At 33.6% G+C, this 14,949-nt stretch overlaps 1 protein-coding gene across 14 annotated transcripts in view; it reads left to right on the top strand.

Annotated features, from left to right (window-relative positions):
• Window positions 1-14,949, top strand: part of KIF21A (kinesin family member 21A) — a 155,074-nt gene that overhangs the window by 132,392 nt on the left and 7,733 nt on the right. For 6 of the 14 annotated variants that reach the window (XM_054442707.2, XM_054442705.2, XM_054442711.2 and 3 more), the window contains 7 exons: window positions 638-676; window positions 1,364-1,378; window positions 5,059-5,195; window positions 6,872-7,052; window positions 8,925-9,089; window positions 11,717-11,834; window positions 13,520-13,690. In XM_054442707.2, the coding sequence (XP_054298682.1) occupies window positions 638-676; window positions 1,364-1,378; window positions 5,059-5,195; window positions 6,872-7,052; window positions 8,925-9,089; window positions 11,717-11,834; window positions 13,520-13,690 (826 nt within the window). The remainder of the gene's footprint in view (window positions 1-637; window positions 677-1,363; window positions 1,379-5,058; window positions 5,196-6,871; window positions 7,053-8,924; window positions 9,090-11,716; window positions 11,835-13,519; window positions 13,691-14,949) is intronic. The other 8 variants (XM_054442717.2, XM_054442712.2, XM_054442716.2 and 5 more) reach the window with 2 other exon arrangements.

The raw sequence follows: 14,949 nt of genomic DNA, 5'->3' as shown, positions 1-14,949 counted from the left end.
ACTCACTGCAGTCTTGGAGGCCTCAAGGTAGGGCTAACAGGAATCACTTGTCTATTTTAAAAGCCCACTAAAGTACCCCAGCTGTTACTAAGATGCTCCCTAGTCAAAAGAACTCAGTGTTTTTGAGGTAAGTTTAAAGCCAAAAGTTATTAAATTTTGAGTGACTTGCTTTCTATGTGAAAACACAATCTATTTGTGTAACTTCAACATTAGAGTCTATATCTAAAGTAATAATTATCAAGGTGAATAAAATTGATCAACAGTTATTGAAATGGGAAAATTTTTCCAGGACTAGTCAAATGAAATGGAGCAAACCTTGAGGTGCTATATCTCATGTACTTGATACTGTTCTTCTCCAAGGCCTAAATTTTAGAAGTGAGGATAGATTTTGTATATCAGTATTAGAAAATTTTAGCCCCCAAAGTCTTGCTAGAAGACATAAATATCAAACTTTTTACGTGACTTAGCTATACTTTAAACATGCTAATATCCAGTGCAAGTAGAAAAGCAGGGCACTATGAAGGAAATGTTTGCTATATATCTGTTATTCATGCTGTTGATTTTGAGTCCAAAGTCAGTGTCCTTACCTGTTGACATCTGTATTCTTTCTCTCATAATTCTAACTCTTTCACTATAGGTCTGATGAAAGTGACTCCTCTCTCTCGGAGGTACACAGGTACTTTCTTTCCTGCCTTTCCTACATGCTGGAATTTCATTGATGTTCTAAAGTGCCTTCCTAGAAATTCTAAGCAAGTCTCATTTTTGTTGCATGCATCACTTGTTGTAAATCATATAAATGCACTAATATTTCTAAACATGATAATTTTAATACATTTTTGTGGTCATGCCTTTTAGATAAAGTAGTGGTTTTTTTTTGTATAATAGTTTAAAAATTGTGATACCTGTTTTCTGTCTGTAATCTGAATCTTTTCTTTAAAAGAAACCAAGTTTTATGAATATTGATGTCGAGAAGATTTCTTATTCTCAACAATTAGGTATTTCTAAAGCCTCAAAGTATGTGAGGTAGATAAGGTATTTTTTTCTTGTTGGTTTAGCAATTTTAAGTAAAAAGATTATATGATTAAAAATAAAAATATGCTAGAGAAAAAAGGATACTATTATACCAAAAATTAAAAAGAATAAGAAATAAACACTAAAGAAGCATTTTTTAAAATGAATATTTTTAAGAATAGGTGCAGCTTTAAAAATAACTGTTATTTTTTTTCATTTTATGGATTTTTCTGGGGGTCCTTAACTTCTCTTTCTCTTTCTCTCTGTGTCATTCCCTTTCACCATTATCATTTTATGTCCTCCCTCTTTGCACTTGTTTTCCTTGTTTTATGGCCATTTTGCTGATCATCAGCAGATCCTCCAGAAGGTAGGCAGGGGAAGGGAGAGGAAATTAATTTCATTTCCAGTATCAAAAGGCCTTACAGGTTTGCATGGAACAAAAATAAGTGTTTATTTTTTTTTCCTCCTTCAGATCAAGTCTGTTGTACAAATTTGCCATATTTAACCTTAAACTCGTTTAAAGTTGATTTTATATTTCAAAATGTGAATAGATTAATTCAAATAGAGAAATACCATGGCTGTATGTTTCTAATATCTGTAAGTTTCTATTATCTTTGGTAGTTTATATAAAATATTAATCCTAATATTCTGAATATTTAAGAACATTTTAAAGTATCTAATAAAACACTATGTTTAATATTGAGATTTTTTTTTCTCAAAAGACTGAATAACCAATGACATAAAAATACATAAGAATGACAAAAAGGCATCCTGATCTCCTGGAAATAACTGTGCCATACATAAGTCACTGGGGCAAATATTTACGGAGTATTTTATGATACTATAACCTTTGACATGACAGAATTGTGTTGAATATTACATCATCAGGGAAACATTTAATAGATTCTTAGGATAAAGTTTGTAATCTGAAGGAAAGAAACCTTTGGAGACACAGTATTACATCTGAGGGTACTGTTTAGCTTTTTTCTTAAGAAGATTTGTTATTAAATGCACATTGAAAATAACTCTTAGGCTGTTAACATGAATTGTTTTCTTACAATCAGCTTTTTGACCTATATATACATATATATTTTCTGTTTGAGAATTAACAGTAGCAACCTACTATTCTTTAGAATCATACCTTTTCAATATTTGAAGCAATATGTGTAAATTCGATGGCTTCAGTTCATATCTATGAACCTTAAGGCATCAAAATTTCCAAATGGCAGATTCAGACTTTTGAGTGGGTTTTGCTCCAATTTCAATTTTAATCTGGTTAAATCGTTAGATTACAAATTACTGAGCATTAGTTTCAGTAATCTCAAATTGACACACGTATGCAAATCATGGCATCAGATTTCATAATTATATATCCAGAGATAATAATTCCTTATATCATTTATAGGGATAAGAAACTCCTGTTGCTTTTGTGATCATTATAACCAGACCCTAAAAATAAATGTTTTTTTCTCCCCAACTCTAAATTTACCTCCTTTAAATTTCCATTCATTAGTCTTCATCGGCCCTTTTTTCCCTTACCAGAATTAATTTTAAATATCTTTTTGTTTATATATGACAGCTCTTCAAATATTCAGCCCTTTTAAATTATGCTGTTGTATCCTCTCTCCGGTAAATGTTCTTTTATCAGCTCAATAGTTTCATCATCTGTTCCTTATGTAATATAGTCTACAGATCCTTCATTCTGCTTCTACTGTTTTGTAAAAGCTCCAATTTTTCAATGTTCTTCTTAAAATGGGACATCTAAAACTACACCTCATTCCATATATGGCCTACATAGAATGCAGTAAGTCTTTCGCTGTCTTTCTCCTGAAATATTTATTTCTATTAAACAAATCATTGATAGTGAGTAGGCATATAAAATAAATGAATTTTGTTTCAGTGATTTTTTTCAGGCAATATAATGTCCAGTTCTTTAATATATCCATTTAATAAGCATGCCACTTCTCCCTAGGGCTAGGTAAAGATTGACTAGATACTAAAGATCTTCCAGATCAGCAGTGACCTTGACTCGTTAGGTGTGACTCTTCAACTACCTGTGGAAATAATTTACTCTAACAGTTCCATACTTATTCACATTGTCCACAAGGATATCATTTAAAAGCCTTATTGTATGGGCTTTATTAGAGTCAACATATATTGTGAATATGACATTCCCTTAAATTGGTATCTATTAACCCTACAAAAAACTTTCCCCATGAGATGATGAGCCCATGTTATCTTTTGTTGGTGAACATTTATTTTTAAGTGGATAATGATTTGCTTAATGTATTCCTCTTTGAGACTCAACAGGAAGTTGAGTTTCTGAATTCCACATTTTTCCTGCTTTTTGGAAGATCAGGTCTACATGTTTTGTCCCTTTTTTTGATCTTTGTGATTTCTTAGAGTACTGACAAGGATTTTGCCTACACAATGGCATATACTTTCAAAACCCTATGATATAATGATTTAAAAACAGAAATACTTGAATTTATTGAATAAATCTCCATTGTCAGCTCTAACTTATCTTGGGCTCACGTTTCTTAATCATTTCTGCCCTCTTGCATCTCGAAGATTATTCTCTTTCATTAAGAAGATGGAAACAAAACAGTTTTCCTTTATCCCTATATTTGTCCTAATATGCCATTTGTCTTACATAATGGACATAATTCAACATAATTTGAAGCATATAATGCTTTGAGCGAAGGTACATTTGACTGTTTGTCATGTCTTAATTCATTATCATCTTTAGCCTCCCCAACACCATTATTTTAATTCAGACTCTATATTAAACTCTTCTGGGAGAGGGACAATGTTTTGATAATCTTTATATTTCCATAGTACATAGCCCAGTGCCATAAAGCAGAAACTACAAAAATATCAAATTTATGAGAAAGCTCCCTAAAGAGCTTCACTGTTTTTAATTTTTTTATTTTAAATTTTTGCAGGTACATAGTAGATATATATTTATGGATACATGAGATGTTTGGATACAGGCATGCAATGCACAATAATCATTTCATGGAGAGTGGGGTAGCCATCCCCTCAAGCAATTATCCTTTGTGTTACAAACAATCCAATTATACTCTTTTAGTAGTTTTAAAATGTACAATTATTATCAACTATAGTCACCCTGTTGGGCTATCAAATAGTAGGTCTTACTTTATTCTTTCTATTATTTTTGTACCCATTAAACATCCCCACCTCTCCCAACCCCCACTACCCTACCCAGCCTCTGGTAACCGTCCTTCTACTCTCTATGTCCATGAATTCAATTGTTTGATTTTTAGATCCCATAAATAAGTGAGAATATCCAATGTTTCTCTTTCTGTGCCTTTCTTATTTTACTTAACATAATGATCTCCAGTTCTATCTATGTTGTTGCAAATGATAGGGTCTCTTTCTTTTTTTATGGCTAAATAGTACTCCATTGTGTGTATGTACATTTTCTTTATCCATTCACTGTTATTTTAAATTCTCCTTCTTTTAAAATTTTCTTTGAGATTGTCAGTTCTTTAAGTTTTTGATCTTTTTAAGCAATTATCCCTTGTCCCTTTAGAATTTCTGTTCATTCAATTATTCCTATCTCCAATTTTTGTTTGAAATCTTCTTTCTTAGTATTTTAGGTGGCATATATGTTACACTTTCTCCAGCATGTTGCTTTACACCCCAGCTTGACATAGAATTATGTCTTCCTGTTATTTGTCATTTCTGCTTCTTCCTTATTTGTCAGAATTCAGTACACTCAAATAATTCCCATTGTGGCTTCATTAAACCTTGGAGAGATGAAATTATTAATAAGAAAATCTAGATGTATTATAGTCTTTGCTCTTTGCAGAATGCAGCTGTTAGCAGATGGCTGATTAGTTGATATACTCCATCACTATTATTATTTCACACTTTGTCCTTTTGCTTAAAAGAGAGCAGTCTGGATTTTATTACTTATAAAGACTTCTTAAAGTTAGGGAAACAAAAAACAAAACTAGTCTCATGATATAGTCTCATGATATTGAAGTGAGTCTTGGTTTGTTTGTTTTTTCCCCACCTTAGGGGCATAATCAACCCATTTCCTGCTTCAAAAGGAATCAGAGCTTTTCCACTTCAGTGTATTCACATAGCTGAAGGGCATACAAAAGCTGTGCTCTGTGTGGATTCTACTGATGATCTCCTCTTCACTGGATCAAAAGGTGCTAGTAGTTATCTAATGCAGATATTTAATAGCTTTTTTTTTTTTTAAAAAAAATTACATTTTTAACATGCTCTAGAAAACTGTCAAACTATTTAAGACCGGAAAGAATCGGATAATCTGATTAAACCCCTGAATCTAAAATATATAAAATTATTGCACAGTTGAGCAGCAAGTAAAACCTCTGTTGATGTTTTGTGAATACAATGGTGGCAGAATACATCTCTCTACAGTATTTGGGCATGTACTGCATGTAGGGTCCTGAATTTTGAAACGCAGGTTATATAAAAATCTATAAAAGGCTATTTAAATATACAATATGGGAAAGAGAATAAGATGCATAGCAACCACTATTTCTGCAACACTTACTACATATCGGGGCTATGCTAGGCAGTATACTAATATATCTCACCTAATTCTCACAACAATCTCAATGAGATACGTGTTGCATCCTCATTTTGTAAACAAAGAAACTCAGGATTCAAGTGAATAAATACTTTTCTCAGGTAAATTTAGCTAGTAAGCAGAAGAACCAGGATTAGAAACCTAGGTATACCCTTCTCCAATCCTGCACTCTTAACCCCTTTGGTACAATTGCAAGTAACTGGAAACCAGCTATAAATGCTTTGAAGAGTTATAGACTAAGAGTTTTGGGATTCTGGAAAAGGGAGGAATTATGCCCAGCTGTGAGGAACAAGGAAGGCTTTGACAAGGAGTCATTTAGGATGTACCTTATAGGATGGTTTGGATATTTACAGGTAGGAATGAATAATCAAGATTACAGAATAACATAAGCAGAGACATGAAGATAAAAGTAGGGCATGTTTGGAAACTAATTCTACTTGAGTTGAAAAATGGAATATGTATAAGAGAAGTGCTGGTCATTGAGGCTAGAAAGGTGAAAAGCAAGCATGTACAGGAATTCAGGGAGCTAGTGAAAGTTTTTAGCATTTAGGGATAGTCCAAGATTCACTTTAATCAGCAAATATTTATTGTTCATTGTCTATGAGGGAAGTATAAGATCCCGGCTAGAACTTATGAATTGAGAATAAAAGTAAAGAAATTCCCCAATTAAAAAAACATATGTTCTTTGAAAATACTGTATTTTTCTAATGATTCAAATTAAATGTTTCTCTCCAGTATAATTAGATATTTAACATATCAGAAAAAGAAAAAGAATAGTTCTGTGATTATGTTTTTGGGTCAAAAATAAAAATATAATTTATCAATCATTGACCCTTGGGGGGAAAAATGTGTGTATATTTACTAGTGTAGAGAATGTTGTGAGGAGGTAGGAATATGATCAGAGAAGAATGTTTTGAAGAGGCTGATCTGAGACTGCCATTCTAAATTCAGCGGCAATTTGAAGCAAGACTCTTTTGACCATTTCAGAATTTTTCATAAATATTTTTTCAATACCACATGATACGTACACCAGACAATACCACATGATACATACACCAGACATCCCAGACTTTTATCTGATCCTTTACATATACCTTGTCTTTGAGCCTGTTGCAGAGGGTCAAGGATGAAGTTAGGATCTTTGTTGTGTGTTAATTACTATTTTCATTTCCTTCCCATAGAAGATAAATTATTTAAATAATTTTTATTGTTAAGAGAACCTAAAGTAGTTCATATTAACAGTGTTTTCTTTTTTTTATATGTTTGTTTTAGATCGTACTTGTAAAGTATGGAATCTGGTGACTGGGCAGGAAATAATGTCACTGGGGGGTCATCCCAACAATGTCGTGTCTGTAAAATACTGTAATTATACCAGTTTGGTCTTCACTGTATCAACATCTTATATTAAGGTGTGGGATATCAGAGATTCAGCAAAGTGCATTCGAACACTAACGTAAGTAACTTGAAGACATATAGCATAAAGGAGGAATAGCTCTTCTTTTTTTGTTTTTTTACAAAATATAAGAAAAGAGAGGACTATAAATGCATTTTAATTTTTGTATACCTGTCCACTTCCCAGAGGATATTAAAGTGTTCACAAAGAAAAGCACAGATAAAATAAGAGGGGGGAAAATTTGACAAATGAAATATAAGAACCTGGTATTAAACAGAAAGGGATAAGCCGTATTTGATCGGTGACTAAGTATACGTTTCATATTTTATCCCTCCCAAATATAAGGTATTACATTTTCATACTATTTCTTACTTGATAGAGTTCAATGTTTTATATTACTTGCTTCAAATAACTACCATTCCTTGGGAAATGGCTGAAATCACCATGGTAGGCAGTGAAGAAGTACTTATAACTTTTAATTAACAGAGATTGAAAAGCTGAGAGTGTTTTTTAAGGACTGAGACTGCTTTGGTGTGAGTACAAATTTCATAACTGCAGGTTATGTTGGATAATTTGAGGATGAATTTGTTTTTTCTGTGCTCGTTATTGTATTTGTCTTTGAAAGTGTAGAACAAGTGATTCTTTTTGCTGTGATATTGATAATTATTTTAATAATCAAAATTGATGTAAACTCGGTAATCATTTAAATGAGAGAAGGGAGCATAAGAAAGGTTCATTTTTACTGATTTGTAGAGACAGTAGAGACTATTTTTAAGTGCCGTTTTGTAATTTGAGAACTACTTTATTATTCTTTGTACTGAATACAAGTCTTGAAACTCTTGTAGAAAAATAATACTATTATATCATATATTAAGATATAATATATCTTATGTTAGAATTTACCAATTCAATTGAATCACTGAAGTTAAATTTGAAAAGATTGATTATGGCTTAATATTTTTGAAGTTAGCTAAGAAAATGTTTCAAAATTAAAAAAAAATTTCACCTAGAATTTATCTGAAGAAATAGGCATACGTTATGTTTAAGGCCTTAGATACTCCATCTATGATTGGGTTAAAGTAAATGAAAACTGCAAATAATTCAAAAGGTCTCCATTGTCTTTAATCCAGAAAGGCAATTCTTATACACAAAAGAGTGCTGGTAAAGCCTGGCCCTTGGGTGGAGTAGGGTGGTGCTTCTGGAAGCTGTAGGAAAATAAATTACTTTTGTGGCAATGTATCATTTGTTGATTTTTTTTTTTTTTTTTTTTTTTTTGAGACGGAGTCTTGCTCTGTCTTCCAGGGCGGAGTACAGTGGTGCAATCTCGGCTCACTGCCACCCCCACCTCCCAGGTTCAAGTGATTCTCCTGCCTCAGCCTCCTGAGTAGCTGGGATTACAGGCACGCACCACCACCCCCAGCTAATTTTTGTATTTTTAGTAGTATTTTAGTATTTTTAGTAGAGACGGGACTTCACCATGTTGGCCAGGCTGTACTCAAACTCCTGACCTCAGGTGGTCCACCCACCTTGGCCTCCAAAGTGCTGGGATTACAGGCATGAGCCACTACACCCAGCCATTTGTTGATTTTTTTATGTTTAACATTAAAAAAAATCTAATCTTCTCTGCAAGATATTTTAGCCGTTTCTAACTTAGGGCCTGGAATTACTAGTATACCAAGTAAGAGTTTTAAACCATGTAATCTTATTTTATTCATCCATAATCTTATTTTATTTATTCATCTCTTCACTTACCAAATAATTATTTATATGCACCAACTCTGTGTTAGGTGCTGTGCTAGGTAGTATACATATAGTGACAAAAGGACACTGTTCTTGTTGTTGCCTACAGCCAGTTTCCTGGGAATTCAAGGAATTCTAAGCCAAACCCAAGTCCAGAAATGTGACTTTTTTGCTTTGTTTGTATCTCTTAAGGTCTTCAGGTCAAGTTACTCTTGGAGATGCTTGTTCTGCAAGTACCAGTCGAACAGTAGCTATTCCTTCTGGAGAGAACCAGATCAATCAAATTGCCCTAAACCCAACTGGCACCTTCCTCTATGCTGCTTCTGGAAATGCTGTCAGGATGTGGGATCTTAAAAGGTAGATATTTTTAAGAAAACATACCTCTTGCCTATGGCAAATACAACTTCAGACATTAATAACATTAGTGCATGTGAAATCCAATTTTTATGACCCTAGAAGTTAATGTAAAATCATAGGCTTTTTTATTCAGCATAGTACCTCTAAATGTGTCTTGTGTCCTTATTAATAAACTGATAATTTTCTCTTTTTTTTAATCTCCGTTGCTGGGGAAAATAAGTATATGGGGGAAAAATAAAATTGAAAGAGTACAATTTCTTAATATTTGCCTAGAAGTCATGTTGTTTACTAGGAAGAGGCCAAGATTCTCATCCTAGTTTCACCAGCACTCTTGATAGAGTTATTTCTTGCAACATCATTTAAACATCTTATATCTTAAGTTTTTTCATTTATAAAATTAATTTAACAACTTTGGGCATAAAGTCCTCACAGTATTTTTGTGAATATAAAATAAAATATATGTAAACTATGAAGTATTAAGAAGATAAAATAGTTAAAAAGAAAAAAATGATAAATTAAAATTTAAGGCATTACATCTTTCATTCAATTTTTATTTCCTATGAAGTGTGAACTCTTTTCCTTTAGTTGAGTGTTTATGTTAGCTTGTTTTCTAGTTCTTAAAATTTTGGCGGCAAGGAAACATTCACTTATTAGTTAACAAATATTTATTCAACCCAAATATGTCAGGCATTGCACCAACAGTGTGGTGAGTACTAGGAATAAAGACAGAGCAAGACAAATGTTGCTGGTCTTGAACTCCTGGGCTCAAATGCCCTTGCCACCTAAGCCTCCCAAAGTGCTCAGATTATAGGCAGGAGCCACTGTGCCCAACCTAGATCTACCTTCTTAGAGCTCATCTTATAATGGAGAATAAAGGCCATTAAACAGGCTATTACAGGATTCTTAGTAACATTTCCAATTCAGGTAATATGGGGTACCTCTCATCCAGAAGGGATTTGCCAGTGGTAAATCAAATGGATGTTTTTTTGAAAAACATTGAGAAAAACTAGTGTTATAATTTATAACATTTAAAGCATGTTAAAGTATGACTGGCAAAGTATAATAAGCATAATTTATAGATAAATAGATAAGAGAAAAATCAGGGTCCTAACTACTGTATTATAAATAAAATGTAGACAATTAAAAACAGTACTTTTTTAAGAAAATGAGAAAAGAGGTGAGGACTTGGTTTATTCTTGAAGATATTTAATCTGACTCATAGTAAGAGCACCATAGAAGAAATAGTCAAAATCATGACACAAGGCAGAAAAGATACCAGCTTTTGAAAATCTTTTGCACTTTTTCATTTGCTGATAAGTTTGACTCTTGGAAACCTGGTTGATTTCAGCAAGATACTACTAATTAAGTGTAGATCTTAACAAAGGAACTAAGAGAATAGTTTTCAAGAAACTGTAATATCTTAGAAGCTAGACACATGTCTTTATTCCAGCAGCTTGATTTGAGGTAGGACTGTGAAACGATGGTTCATTGTTACTCTCTGACAACTGACATCACACAGTTTTCTACCAGCCGCATAGCTGGTCATTTTCATGTCTTTATAATAATTGATGAAATGGACCACTTATTGTCTGATGTACACATCCACACAGATATGTGTGTACATAGATATATGTATGTATATATGTGCATATATTGTATATATGATGTACTTGCACTTATGTGCATTTGTGAAAATGTGTGTGTAATAAAATAATTTTACTTTCTCAGTATTGTTACTGATTTTGTAATTACATCAGTGATATCGTCATTTTATTTGAAATTCAGATTGGACCTAATCAGTCCTATGCCTATCACATATTCAGACATTTAGCAGATTAATGTTTAGGTGAATTTAGGTTGGAGTTAAAATTAATCATTTTTTGCACTTCTGCTGCTTTTTTGCTTACCTAAATGACATTAGTCAGCTTTGGAATAACTTATTTATGACTCTCCCGTTTGCATCATAGATTATATTAGTTTTGACTAACTTGAACAGAGTTTCGTAGATGTGGAGCTAAAATGAAAAAAGCTGGTGATGCACACCTGTAAGTCCCAGCTACTGGGGAAGTTGAGGTGGGAAGATTGCTTAAGGCCAGGAGATTGAGACTGCAGTGTGCCATGATCATGCCTGTGAATAGCCACCGCACTTCAGCCTGGCAACATAATGGAACCCCATCTCTGTTTTTTTTTTTTTTTTCCTTGAGTTGGATTCTCACTCTGTTGCCCAGGCCGGAGTGCGGTGGCTCGATCTCGGCCCGCTGCAGCCTCCCACTCCCAGGTTCAAGCGATTCTCCTGCCTCAGCCTCCTGAGTAGCTGGGAGTACAGGACCCACCACCACATCCGGCTAATTTTTGTATTTTTAGTAGAGACGGGGTTTCACCATGTTGGCCATGCTGGTCTCAAACTCCTGGCCTCAGGTGATACGTCCACCTCGGCCTCCCAAAGTGCTGGGATTACAGGCATTAGCCACCGCACCTGGCCCAAGATCCCATCTCTAAACATATAAAAAGAAAAAAAAAAGTTAGTGAATTATTTTATGAAAGAACGTAGATTGTTTATGTTTTGGCTTAGTCCCATCATACTAAGAAATAATTTTAAACAAAACTATTTTTCTTTATTTTTAAAGGTTTCAGTCTACAGGAAAGTTAACAGGACACCTAGGCCCTGTTATGTGCCTTACTGTGGATCGGATTTCCAATGGACAAGATCTAATCATCACTGGCTCCAAGGATCATTACATCAAAGTATGTATAAGAGACTTTCTGAATTATATTTGTCTATTAAGTGATAATTTTGAAGTATTCAGATTTATCTAGGACCTCTTTCTCTTATTTTCTTTTTTCCTTTCTAGTCTTTGCTTTTTCTTTTTAATCTTTTCCTCATTCATAGTTAGTGGTTTTGTTGTCTTATTATTCAATCATGCAGTCTCACTTTTCATAGAAGAAAGGTTGGAAACCATTTTAAAGCTCTTTTAACTCAGTCTTCCAACTCATACATGAGTCTTATTGTCATGATCTTTTATCCTGAAAATATTATGATCTTCAGAATTTTATGAAATTAACAGGTAAGGTTAGGAAAGATGCGTAGTTTGATTCTAAAAATGTTAAATTTAAATGTTAAATGAAATACTAATAAAGGACATTCACATGGCCAGAAGGCCATTAGAAATTCAAGTCTAGAGTTTAAAATAAGTTGTGACTAGAGATGTAGGTTTGGGGAGCCATTCAAAGAGAACCAGATGTTCAAAGAGTTAAGAGTTGATGATGTGGCCAAGGTGGAGAGAAGTTGACTGGGAACTCAGCCTTGGGGAATATCTGTGAGAATCAACAGGAAGAAGGTAAGAAAGAGAGGTAGGAAGAATGTAAATACTCACTCTAGAAACTTTGATTAAGAAATGAGAGATGGGTTAATGACTTGAAATTAGAATGGTTAAGAAAAGAGGATTTTATATCCTAGAGACATGAATGTATTTATGTACTTAGGAATTGGACTTAGTGGAGAGGGAATGAGTGAGGAGAAAACTGAAGTGGTGGCAATTGATGAAGGTGGTAGGAGGAGTTAGATCATAGATGTGAACATTGAAAATAGGTAAGTATACTTTAGCCTCTGATAAAGAAGGGAAGGGTAAGAAGAAGTTTGAAGATAAAAAGAAACTTTTAGAATGGAGGAGAGTGTCTAAAAGGTGTATTTTTTATGACACTAGCCTTTTCAGGAAAGCACAAGGTTATGGGCTAAGAGAGATGAGTGCAACTGAGGAAAGTGAAAAGGTTTTGAACAGCAGCTTTGGGGAATTGGAGATGACCTCTGGGACTGCAGAGTTACCTAATAGTCATTAAATAATAACCATATTGTTTATTTGAATTTCAACTGGATTGATATGTAATATTTTTATTATTGAACATATCATTTGTGTACTTATACATGAAAAAAATCTGGTTTCCTTTCTTAAAAGCCTACAGACACAAAGCGTGTAACATGCAAGCAAAAGTAGTGTGAAAAAAAGGGCACAGGTTTATCTTCAGTTGTCAATCATGCCAGGTTAATTTAATTAACTTAGTAAAACATACATATCAACAAATAACAAAACAAAACAATAATTAAGAGCTGGTGCCATGATGCATGCCTGTAATCCCAGCTACTCGGGAGGTTGAGGTAAGAGGATCGCTTGAGCCTGCAGTTAAGGCAGCTGTGCAGTATGATTGCACCTGTGAATAAGCACTGCACTGCAGCCTGGGAAACATAGTGAGACCTCATCTCAAAATAATAAATAAAATAAATAAAAAGAAAACATTTAACAAACCAGAAACAATAGGTAACAAAACAAGTCATGTCTGATTAACATACATGTGTATGTGTTTCTAGGACTGTACAAATATTGGTGTTTATTTGCAAGTTAAATAGGATAACTGCTTTGTTTCTACCTTTTTAGATGTTTGATGTTACAGAAGGAGCTCTTGGGACTGTGAGTCCCACCCACAATTTTGAACCCCCTCATTATGATGGCATAGAAGCACTAACCATTCAAGGGGATAACCTATTTAGTGGGTCTAGAGATAATGGAATCAAGAAATGGGACTTAACTCAAAAAGACCTTCTTCAGGTAATGCAGAACCTTTTCATGGTATAGAGTGGGCATTTCAACACAATCCTGTAGCATGTAGAAGAACTTGAAGAGCTTCTATGTAGATTTTTATCATTTACAGATAATATTAATCAGGCCTTTTTCTTAAAGAATGTTTCATCCTCCCCAGAGTTCTTCACTGGGAGAAGGGAAACAGTCAACATTGAATAATACCCACTAGATAAGAGAAGAAGAGATGCTGATAAGAGTTGAAAGATCTAGGGTTGCTCCATGCATGTGTTTATTAAATAAAATCAGCCTGGAGTAGTGCAGTTGCAGTTTCTCATTTTGTTTTGCTTTTGTTTTATGTACACCTATTCCAAAGAGTTCCAAGTTTAGCTAAAGTCAAGAGTAATATAAATAATTCCTTATCTATAAGAGCATTTTCATGCAGCTAAGAGTGGTGGTTCTCTCATTTCCTACAAAATGATAGTTGGGTTGAAGTGATGTATCAGTAAATTCAAATATTGCTGCCTTTTCCTAATTCCCTGGAAAAGAAATTAGTTAACAGATGAAATTCTTTTCAATTTCAAGTTTTTCCTTATATATATGTGTGGGTATTTATATGTCGTAGTTGCTTCCACTTTCCTGCTTATAATCAGCAGATGAAAACCAAACAAACAAGAAACATAAATATTAATAGAAAAAACTTGGCAATAGATGCATATACAGTGTTGCATTCAAAAGCTTTTTAAAAATAAACATACGTTCATGATTATAATTTTATATTGTGCATACGCTTATGCATGAAGTATAGTCATATAGTCTGATCTTGTAATTACTGTTTACTCATCATGAAATATATAGATTATCTCTGGTCTTCTGCAGAAATCTTCAGGCCTCTATATTCTCTTGAAAGTTTAAACTGGTGGTATTATGAGCCAGTCCTTATAGTCCACATACCAGGCTGCAGTTTTCAAACTTGCTTTATTTAATACATTTTGGAGAAAGGTAAGATATTTACTGCCCATGAAGAGGATGTGATGCTCGAAAGTTCTATATACTTTCAGGGTCTTTTACCTTCTGTAGATTATAGCCCTTAAATGCTGATAACAATGATGAAAATTAGTGAGGCAAGTTGGGAAGCAAATTATCCATTTATTTCTTTAAATCACTAAGAGTGATTGCATAGAAAATAAACTTTCTCCAGGCAATTCCAAATATTAAGTTTTGGCAATAAAATGTTTTTCAGTTTATTTTCATGTGAAAATGTCAGTTTGGAAGCCCTCCTTAAGCTG

This window comes from Pongo pygmaeus, chromosome 10 (assembly GCF_028885625.2).
Source record: "Pongo pygmaeus isolate AG05252 chromosome 10, NHGRI_mPonPyg2-v2.0_pri, whole genome shotgun sequence".
Classification (NCBI taxonomy): domain Eukaryota; kingdom Metazoa; phylum Chordata; class Mammalia; order Primates; family Hominidae; genus Pongo; species Pongo pygmaeus.
The sequence above is the reverse complement of the archived record's forward strand: the minus strand, read 5'-3'. Positions and strand labels throughout refer to the sequence as shown.